Raw genomic sequence first — 11,364 nt, forward strand, 5'->3', positions numbered from 1 at the left:
GCTGAGTTGTACAAAAGAATGCTCACTTTTGTCTTCTTTATCTACGCCTTCATTTTGTACCCTGTGTACATGACTCTGCTAACAAGTCAGCTCATGCTTAAATCAGCTGTGAGCATCTACTCTAACATGGGCACTCTAACAGCTCAAAAATGGATTTTTGTGTCTCAGCTGAAAAGATACACAAAGTGTAGAAAGAGTTTTTTTTTTAAAACATTTAATAATGTTAACCAACAGTGAATTAAAAAAGCAATGCAAAACGTTGCTGTTTTCTACATATTTCACATTTTTTGTAAAAAGAATTAGTTGGTCATGAAATTAAATTTAGGAACAAAGCAAAAAGGTGTCAAAATGTGTTTAACCCCCCCCCCAAAACAAACAAACAGAAAACCCTACTCATCCGTGGAGTCAAAATGTGAAAGTTATCATTTTCCTGCTCTGGACAAGCGTTCCTGTCCTGTGTGGTTGAAAATGCCATAAATACACTCTGTATTACACCGGGAAAATCTCAGGGCTTGCATTCTTAGACAGACTAAGAGAAGATCTGTGCAAAAAAAAAGCTCCTAAAGGACAAATTATCAATCTGTGAGGGATCTGTGAGCAGTTCAATGTTGCAGCATCAAACAAACTTTTAGCAATGTAAACATTGGGGGGGGGGTTGCTACAGTCAAAGTGCTACAAGTGTTAAAGTCCAAGCTATTCAGCATATATGATTCCCATGGAGTAAAAAAACAAAGCAAATGATTCTGTTTGCGATCCGTCCTCCGCTGTGGTGCGAGCAGACGGAGCATCTGAGGATGAGGATGGAGTGCTGATAAATGGTTATTGACTAGTTTCTAATCATCGCAGCCCAACAGCTCCATGCGCAGAGTGATGCGCTCGTGCCATTCCCAGGGGATGACTCGGACGTATCGAGCATAGACCGGAGGCTCAAAAACATTCTTCTTATGGGTGTTGTTGTCAGTGTTTCCCTGGAAGAGCTGCAAAAACATGTTAAGGTTACTGTTAAATGAAAACACATTGTTTTGAACACACCTTACTCCCATTTACACGTGTCAGTGACTGTTTTTGTGCATGCGTGGGTGTGTGAGTGTGTGTTTTGTTTGTTAGATTACAATTTTTTTCTGAAGTGGAGGTGAAGTGGAATTTTCTATGATTTTGTGTAGGTTTTTTAATACTGCTCCTGTTTTTCTACCTTACTGAATCAAAATATTGTTTCGTCATATTGTATTTTATTACGTTTTGTTTAATGTTTTGGATGCTGCAACACAGCAATTTCTCAACTTTTGAGATAATAAAGTATATCTTACCTTATTTTTAACGTAGCTTTGACATATATGGAAAAAAAAAAGAGGAAATGGCATTTCAGGTATTCACATACGTCTGACCTTATCATTTCCGGTGTTCTCCTTCACTGTACTCCAGGACTCCCCATCATTGCTGTAAGCAACTTTAAACACTGATACAAACTGCACTACTCCAAAGTCCTTTGCACCCTGTGTGATGATGCCCGTGAGGCGCTTTGTCTTCTCTAGATCAACCTAAGATAAGATAAGATAAGATAACCTTTATTAGTCCCACACGTGGGAAATTTGTTTTGTCACAGCAGGAAGTGGACAGTGCAAAAGTTATGAGGCAAAAATTAGAATACAATAAGAATAAATACAGTACACAACTGTACAGAATAGAATAAAATAAAATACTATATACAGTAGAATAAAATAAAATAAATATACAATAAGATAAAAATAGAATACAAATACAAATACTATATACAACTGAGTAAAAATACAACAATGACAGAAAGGATTATTGCACTTAGTATTATTGCATATGTATGGATGTGTGTGCTTGATCAGTTAAAGTCTTTATTATGGAGTCTGACAGCAGTGGGGAGGAAAGACCTGCGAAATCTCTCCGGGGAAGGAGCAGGAAAAAAATGGCATTACCAACTAGTAACTTCAAAGAAAACAAGATTTTTAAAAAAGGTGACTGCTGCGGTTTCCCTCACCTGGATCCACTCTGAGCGGTTGTTGTAAGCAGGAGACCATGCATTAGTCTTCCCCACCTTATCCAGCCGGGCAAACTGAGGGTGCCACGTGAAAGTATCAATGCCCCACGTGCGGTAAGAGCTGGAGGCTGAAAGCTGCCCGTCTGAGATGAACCGAGACTTCATACCAAGAGGCTCTGAGCAACCTGCCGTGTTTGAATAAACTGTGAATCAAAAGGCAGACGGACAGACGGAGGGAGGGGGAAGCCAAAGCAACAGAAAGAGAAAAGAGGGGAAAAATTGAAATCACCCGACAGAAAAGAAGAATCAACTTCACCCAACATTTTAAGAATGACGAACATTCACAAAGCGAGTGACTGATTACAATCACAAATACCCACCAGTGACCGAGTGAAAGGAAAAAAACAGAAGAGCCACACAATGCAGAAGAAAGCATGCAACATAGCACACAGAGCTGTTTTTCTTTAAACCTTTTAGCATTAAGATCAAATAAGACAAAAGCTGAAGATGGACAAAAACACAGCCGGCAGTGTTTTTATTCTTGAGTGCTTGAAATGGCTTCTTTTGTTGTTTCATAATAAGGACTGTACCCACAGAGCTATAGTGGATAACTTCTATGTGGTCAAACTAGGCTAGATGTGGTGCAATTAAATTTCAAAAGTCTGTCATTTCACCTGTCAGCAAGACCACAGTAAGAAGACATCAACACAGTAGCACAAGACACACTAACGATGCTGCGAGGAGTTATGCAGTTTAGGTTAAGGGTTCACAGAGGCTGTGACCTGACTTCGACTTAGCGTACACCACCTGTCCTTTTTCATTATTGTCCTATCTTTTTTATCTAACTGCTTTTGCTCGCTGACCTTGCTGTAAGTGTTACGGCTGTGCTGGAAGTTTATTGTGTTTACCGTGAAGTTCACAGCCCAGCAGCTCCATGCGCAGCGTGCAGGCCCTGCGACAAACCACGGGGATGATGCGGATGTACTGGGCCACGATAGGAACGTCAAAAAGGTTTGTCTTTGTGCGGTCGTTATCTATGTTGCCCACAAAAACCTGCAGCAAACAAACACAGGTGAGCAAACTGAATAAACAAAGTCAACAAGAACACTCAGAGAGCACAACTAACTCCCACCAAAGGGCAAGGGCTATACTAAAACTGTTTTATGATGTTTTTATTACAACATGATGATGTCAGCCTGTAATGGCGTCACGGTGTGTTTTATAGCTCTCTCTATGCCCTTTCATATGATAGATTACTCAATATGGTTTCTTTAATAAAGTATTCTGATTCTGATTCTGATTAAATTCTTTTCAAGATCAACTATGATCTTGTTGATTTTGAAGGTCAAGGTCAAATGCTTAGCTACCCTAGATACCCAGGTCCCCCAAGGGTAGTATATAGTTGTGAAGTTTGAAGACAAAGAGAATAATCCTTATTTGTCCTGCACTGGACTTTGGTGCAACAGGGCGGTCTGGGCTGCCTACCCTTCAGCTTTTTTTTGATTGGCTGCCTCTTACAAACAGAGGGTTCAAACAAGAGGTGGGTGGAGCTTGTCAGTGAGAGCAGATATCATCTGTCATCTCAGGAACACAGCTCTAAATAAACATCAGGGAGAGGCATGAGTTGAAAAAAAAAAAGTCTGGCTCATTGGGATTACTTCTACACCTCATCTCATTGTTCTAGATTGTTTAACACCTTAATATCGACATCCACCACTGTAAGAGTATCTATGTGTTAGAAAATGAGAAAAAGCTTAACAGGTCCACTTTAAACACAATAGAAAATAACATATGTAGTACAAAGTTGTGTCTACCTTATCCCTCTGCTGGCCATCCACTTTGTAAGTGATGTAGGAGTTTCCATCAAGGCTGCTTGCCACCTTGAAGGCTTTGATGTACTCAGCTGTGCCCAGGCGACTGGCACCCTGAGTGATGATGCCCGTCAGACGCATAATCTTCTGCATATTAATCTGTTGTAACCAAAACGCCATGGGTCAGTGAGCATCTGGACAGGTCATGCACTGCTCAGTCTCGTCAAAAGCATTCACTTCTCTCACCTCGATCCAGGGGTTCTTGTCGTGTGTGGCTGACGTCCAGGCGTTGACGATGCCTTGGTTGTTCAGTCGAGCCAACTCTGGGCCCCAGCGCTGAAGACCCAGAATGCCATAGTGCACAGAGGAAGCAGAAATCTGGGACTCCACGATTGCTCCTCCCTCCATCCCCAGCAGAGAAACACACCCTGGGGTATGAGATGGAGGGATTTTTTGTTACTCTTGCCACGCTTTAGATCTTTTTCTCATGCTTGAGTGAGCCACGCTTACAAGGATATCTCATCAGTTTTTAAGTTCTTTAAAAAATGTTGAGGCAAAGCGAGTAACAACAGGCTGTCAGGCTGTTTGAAATGTGTGTGTCTAATGGTGGTGCACATACGTAGCTGGCACTGCTTTCCAACATACGGTGAGGGGCACTGGCAGGAGTAGTCTCCATCCAGATCTCGGCATTGCCCTCCATTCTTACAAGGCTGTTTTTCACAGTCATTTACATCTGAAAATCAAATTCAGAAATTACAAAACAAATAAATAAAACAACAACAACAAAAACAAAAACAAACAAAGAGTGCTTCAGATGCGGTTCACACTTGTCAAACAAGCACAAACATCTGAGGGAAAACTGGTGGAGGACTGAAGCAGGTGAATGACCATAATAATTTCACTGTGTCTCCAGCATTCAGCTGGTGACAAATAATTACTCTTCAATCTTATTGCGTTGACAGAAGTGGCCCTGAGGCATGGCGTCATTGAAGAAGGAAAAGTGAACAGGTGGGAACAGCGGAAACTTTGAAGTTATATCCTTGTCGTGTCACCTGACACACTTACACACCAACTATTCTGGCAACAAGCTAGAACATCTGCTCAACAGCAGTATACACAAACTGAGCTCTTTAAAAAAAAAGAAAAAAAAAAGAAGGTATTTCAAATAATAGTGAAATTTGTCATTAAGTATCATTAATGTTTCTCCTTTGATTGAAGGTCCAGTTTTGATTGAAGGTCCACTGTCTAGGTAATGCTTGGTAATCTCCACAAGGTGGCACACTCATACAACATGAAGACTACAGACAGTTGGGATGATTACACATTTTTCTTCTCTACTGTTTGAAAAAGAACCTATTCATTTTTAAACCAAGCAGTGAGATTGCACACCAAACAATATTCCTTCAGTTTTTAAAAGGCAAAATGTGACTGAAAGTAAGCAGCTAAGAAGACAAAAGGTGCTGTTTTACTAAATGACCAGTATATAGATTGCTTTGTAATAATAGTAGGTTATGTTAAGTCTTTGTGTTTGGTTTGTATTGAAAACCAGTGTGTACCATGTTTATGTTTTCCCAAACCCGCAGCCAGAGGAGGTCAGCCCCACTCCCTGCTCCATGAAAAATCCACAAGCAGAAAATCTCAGCCGCATCAATGAATTATATGATCTACACAGCAGAATACACTGTCTTCTGCTTTTTCATCTCTGTGTGAGAAATAGTATGCGCACTGGCTAATACAGGGATATGACATATGATGATACAACATAATATATAGTTTATAATCTGAATATAAATTAACTGTTGTAAAATTGCAATGATACAGTGCTTTTATAAGGTGTTATAGGTGCATAAATGCTACAAATGCGTCATTTTAGCTAGATGGTAGGTGGTTGCTAGGCAATGTGATGGCATAATATTGTATATAGATAAGAAACTTTAGGGTCCTAATGTACCTATGTGTCAATTTTGTTTGCTTAACTCTAACTGTGTAGGAGGAGTTTACGTGCAAACTTTTATAGTGACAGTGACAAAATCTAATACGATTTTTTTTTTAAAGGTAAAGTCCAAAAACGTTGTTACGTTATTAAGTTCAGACTTGATGAAAGCTGTGTAACTGACACCTAAGCATCACACATGCCTTATTTCACCCGTTTTAGTAACGCCAAGAAACTTCAGAATGAATGCAGGGCTGACGTAATGCCACATGGGTCTGTTTAATTCCTGTTCCAGTTAATGCTAAGAGGATTGGTCACAACAGCACGGGCACAGCACAGCTAATAACACTGAGAAACAAATGATCTTACCAAGAGGCAGACTGTGAAATAGCCTTTGCTTTTTTTTGCTACTTAAATCTGAAGCCTGAAGATCTGGCTTGTACTGAACATTTTATTTTTGTCAAGTGGAATTCATTTTCACACGCTCTGGCTTCACCTCAGTGACTTCTCAAAGGCTCTTTACCTACTATCACATCACTTGTTTTTTGTGGAGTGTTATTTCCGTGCATTTACTGGACATATTATATAGTGCGGCGTATATTGTCTGCCTGGTTCAAAATTAGAAAATATGGGAGTAGACGACCAGACTGCACCAACACTACAATTGGTGGTCAGAGCATGGGCTTTGGGAGGGTGAGCTGTTCCTCCACAAAAAGAGGAAAAGAGGGGAAAAAAAGCCTCTTCACAAAGTTATGCAAGATTTTGAATCAGAAGGTTTATACATTAAATCTTTTTCATCATTTTTGCTACCAAACTCACAGTTCAGGATGTCAGCCACTGCTCAGAGGTGTCTAGGAATAATATTCACACACACACACACACACACACACACACACACACACACACACACACACACACACACACACACACACACACACACACACACACACACACACACACCCTAAGTTTGGCTTCCTTTTTGTTATTTTCTCATGCATTTGCTCCACTAATAATCCTCATGTTTTAATGCTAATTTTACAAGCAAACTTGTATTGGATTCTGCTATGAGGATATGACTGAATTCACTATTCATTTGACTGGGATAAAATAGATGCAATGTTGACCCTGTGTGAGAAGCATCTGCATGCTAAGAGACTTGGAGTGGTCTTTTACTAATTAGCCAAAGAGAATAACCACAGAAGCCACTGAATGGGCTCCTTTCATGAAGCTGCTGAGCGGACTACACATCCCTTTCATTGCCGAAGATGTGAACGGAAGAAAAAACTCCTTGTGTTAAAACTTCTAGAGAAATCTGCTGCAAGTGGAGCTTGCTACTGTGTTTTTCACATTTTTGGGTAAGCTGTTCTCTAAAAAATACTACTTTGAAAGAAATTAGAATGCAACCCATTCCTAAACGATAAATCTTTTATGTCAACATTAAGTGGCCAGAAATTGTTTTAAAATTCATTGAATAAGGAGTTAGATGTCCTCTGGAGTACAGCAAGTAGTCTTATAGATGTACAAGACAAAAAGGGTTCAGTTCAGGCTTTTGACTCATAGCCAGAAGTAACTTACTGATCTGGCAGTGCACTCCCTTAAAGCCGGGCTGGCACTTGCAGATGTACTCATTGAAAACATCTCCTCGTCTGGTCGGAGCGATGACCTCGCAGGACCCATCGTTCTTGCAGGGGTTGGGACTGCAAGGTCCTGAAGATGGAAAAAGAAAGGTGTTAATTTCGGTACGTGCTTCGGTGCTTTCCCACCAGAATTTTCCTTTTCAGCTCTACCTGTCTCTGTCAGGTTACAGCTGTCTCCACCAAAGCCATCGGCACAGATGCAGATGAAGGGTTCCTCTCCTACTCCAGTCACGCATGTTGCTCCATTGTAGCAGTGATTTACCTTACAGTAGTCAGCTGAGTGAAAGAGATAAAGGAAAGGCAGTGCAACGATTATTAGTATTTACTATTCACACCGCGGCTGCACATGCATGCATCCACTGCAAAAAGCATACATTTCTATAGTAGATAGTGAAAAAACAACAACAAACAACAAAACAAAAAAACTTGTCATTTAATTGTTTATCTATTAATTAATTACTTGTTGTAGTATGAATGGCCCGGGAGATGTCTTAATCAGCAGGAGAAGCTCCAAACCTCCAAAATATATGCCCTCCTTTACATTATTCAAACCTGCAGAGTGGGCCAAATTGGTGTCTTTGGCAGATAATTCTAGTTCCCGGGCATTATGTTTGATGCCCCAGGTCTAAAAGATGGTATCGCTCAGCACTACCAACTCAATATAGCACTGCATTTCCCAAAGTTCAGTTCTATTGCAGATAATGTATGGTAAATGGTTGGGTACAGCCATCAGGTGTATCTAAAGAGTAACACAGAGATCTTTCCCTGGTGTTGCTGGAGTTTCTGCCCTGATCAGTGCTCCTGCAGTTTTTGCTGGGAGGCACTGAGTCACACATCATGCCTGGATTGTGTGAAATGATGGCTCAGACCTCAGTGGGAGCGGCAGGACAAAAGCTTATGAGTCATACGAGATCTCTCAAAGTTACAAAACCTTTACCTCATTATGTTTGTTTTCTTTTTCCAGTCTATTGACTCAACAGCAGCAGTCACCATTCAAACTGTGAGCAGCTCCAGGTACAACAAACTGCAATTTACTGGCATTTTGTTTGGCAGTGAGGCCAAAACCCTACATGAATTATTCTTGAATACAGCACAATCTATGTTTACGAAACTATTCGCCATGAAAACGGATCAGAAGAATAAACACATAAATAAATAGCCCAAAATACAGTGGAAATGTGACTCAATATAAAGTTTTATGTGGTTAAATTCTCAAAAAGTGTATCCCGAATAAATGCTGGAAAGTGTCTAAGGCTGTGTGAGCTGGAAAACAGCTGGTCCTATGATGTAGCCACTGTCTTTATGAGCCAACCTCTGACAGCAGAATGTGTTTATGTCCAGGATTAGCTGAGTTTTCCAGAAGCATGCGGATCTTTGAATAACAGACTAGGTACACAGCATGACAATACAGCAGCTCAGGGGTGGGACAGGATATGCACCACACCTGACAGACAGGTGGGACTCTGAATGTACACAACCACCATGAGAACAAAATCACATTTGCATGTTGAACTAAATTTAGATGTGTGGACAGCTGCTTCATGATGGCCCCAGACAGGAGCACAGATGGCATTAATTTCCTTTCCATCTGCATCAAATCCTTGTGAGTCCAGGTAGATGTCCACAGAGACAACTAAAGGGACACCTGTAAGTGTGCCTGTGAGAATAATGACATTTCTAGAAACACTGTCCACTGAGAAAGGGGAAAACAACCACGAGAACTGTTCACTACTGCAAGTATCGCTTCTTGTACAATGATCACTGCTCAGAATAGAGCTTAGTAATAACAGAGTATCACGTGTAATAACAGACCGGTCTCACATTTAATCACCTAGTCTACCAGGACAATAATGAGCTCACATTATCATAGGCATACGTCTACATTGACTGCTTTCAGGGGGTAAAAAAGTGCACAAAATTGAATCCTAAATGCTTAAGTAAGAATAGTAAAAATACTTGAGATATTTAGGCTACTGTTGTACATCTGCTGTTTTCTTTTCGCCCTGCATTACGTTGATTTATGTGAAAAGGAAAAACAAAAAGCAATCAAAGTAGGTCACTTCACAGTGAATTGACAATATAATGGGGAAAAGGGAAGCAAATGCCATGGAAAATACAACAAACAGCACCAGAGTCCCCTTAAGGAGAAATGGAGTCTAGTGTTAGAGGCAGAGACCTGTCAACAAAGTAAACTTTTAAGTTCTGCGTTAACGCAATATTCCGCTTTGATTCGTGTCGTTTATTCAAAAGGAAACTTACCTGTAACTGAATGCAGGCAAAGCAGCAGAGCAAATGTTCCTACATACGCTGGGGTTACATTTCCAGGACGTTTCATATTTGTTTTAGCCTTACTTTGTCCCGGGGGGTTGTTTGTCCGGAAAGACGCGCTACCTTTAAAATTTGAATACCAATGCGGCTTTGAAATGCAGTCGGAAATATCGCAATTCCGACTAAAACGCAGATGAAGAGCCGGGTGATAAATGGGAGAGCTGAGATTTTCGCTAATACCCGAGTTAACGACGTGTGACGTTTTCTGGTGGGCGGAGAGAAGTGAGGAGGAAGTCCTCTGATATTCATTCATGGCAGTCTGTTCGCCACTTCTTTCATTATTTTTTACTTCTTGTTGACTTCAAACTTACTTACTCCTACATTTAAACAAAACAACAAAGAACGAAAACAAATGTATTTATGTGCTATGGTGCTGGTCAATTTTTTAAATTGACTTTATGCATTCTAATATGCCTTACCATTAAAGGCATTTTCCACTTTAATTTTGTCTCTTCATCGTGAGTTAACTTTTATCTAAAATTAACTGAAAGTCGTTGAAAGGCATCAGTCAGCTTAATTACCTGTTATTCAACTTCATAGTGCACCCTAAAATATTTGTGCGTTGAATAACTTGTTTTATTGTGAGCATGTGAATGCACCACTACCCCCTCCCCTTGGCCAGATTGACAGGTTAGGCTGAGATTTGAATTAGCCCCAGGGATTATATACTGGAAACGAAAACACCTGTAGCATAGGGTACTGTGCAAAAGTCTTGAGCCACACCTCACTTTTTATTTCCCTTCTAAGGAGCCAGACTTTATTTAAATTCTTCTTTAACACTGGCCTATAAATCATTCAAGTATTTAAAACTCCCTAACTCAAGAGATGAGCCAGTGTTGTGTCTACACACGACATACAACTTAGTAAATAAGCAATTTTAATCGTATCTTTATGTTACTAGCAGCCTGCTTCCTATTTCTTTAGCTGAATCTAACCAAAGATAGCACAATTTGACAGCATTTTTGTACCAAATCAGCAATTACTGAAAAGCTATAAATTACAAAATGTAGTAAACAATCCAAAGAAGAGCTTTGAATGTCCTTAAAGAAGCCTGGTGACGTATTTCTGGAGAGTGTTCAGGCTGTGTTGAAGAACAAAGATGATCATAACATATATAAACTTTCAAGCTGGTTAGAATTGTACATATTCCAGTTTTTGCCTTGTATACTGTATTTCCATGTATCTTTGAAAATGTTTCAATAAACCAGTTGGAAGATATTTCTAATTTTCCCAGAAAAATGTGAAGAAATTAGGGAGGGCCCAAGACTTTTGCACAGTACTGTAAAATTACATGTAAACATGCAGTTGGAACATTTTGCTGACAGGATCTTTTGTTTCCCCCAACATAAAAGAAACGGAGGGATTTAACAAGGGATTTAACAAGTCTAAATTAAATCCTCGTGGGAAAACTCGACTGTTTGGTGGCAGAGCAGTCACACTGCAGAAATCAAACTGATCCAGATCTGATTATTACCAAATATATAATAGCCATTATTTATTTTTAAGTAGTACTTAATACTAAGGGTACTTAAAACTAAAGTGACAAACTACATTAAAGCCAGTGCCTCTTTCGGTTGCCTGCCAAATTAATAGACGCCACAAGGAGATTAAACTCTGTCTCCATCTAGTGGATATCAAGCTGCAATT

The 11,364-nt window shown here is 40.0% G+C and overlaps 1 protein-coding gene across 2 annotated transcripts; it reads right to left on the reverse strand.

The window, feature by feature from the left end:
• Positions 1 to 707: 707 nt before the first annotated feature.
• LOC146678958 (lactadherin-like) lies at positions 708 to 9,907 on the reverse strand. 2 transcript variants are annotated; one of them, XM_085405346.1, is made up of 10 exons: positions 9,649 to 9,907; positions 7,540 to 7,665; positions 7,328 to 7,459; positions 4,439 to 4,552; positions 4,066 to 4,247; positions 3,823 to 3,978; positions 2,917 to 3,061; positions 2,009 to 2,193; positions 1,386 to 1,538; positions 708 to 977 (listed from the first exon to the last, which is right to left on the reverse strand). In XM_085405346.1, the coding sequence occupies exons 1-10, from the start codon at positions 9,722 to 9,724 to the stop codon at positions 834 to 836; spliced, it is 1,413 nt and encodes a 470-aa protein (XP_085261472.1). In that variant the 5' UTR covers positions 9,725 to 9,907; the 3' UTR covers positions 708 to 833. The 2 variants fall into 2 exon arrangements, with proteins under 2 accessions (XP_085261472.1, XP_085261467.1); XM_085405341.1 differs by having other exon boundaries at positions 2,009 to 2,211.
• Positions 9,908 to 11,364: the final 1,457 nt, after the last annotated feature.

The sequence above is a fragment of the Rhamphochromis longiceps genome, linkage group LG1 (assembly GCF_057381845.1).
Source record: "Rhamphochromis longiceps isolate RC_006_pf linkage group LG1, R_longiceps_female_GT1.1, whole genome shotgun sequence".
NCBI lineage: Eukaryota > Metazoa > Chordata > Actinopteri > Cichliformes > Cichlidae > Rhamphochromis > Rhamphochromis longiceps.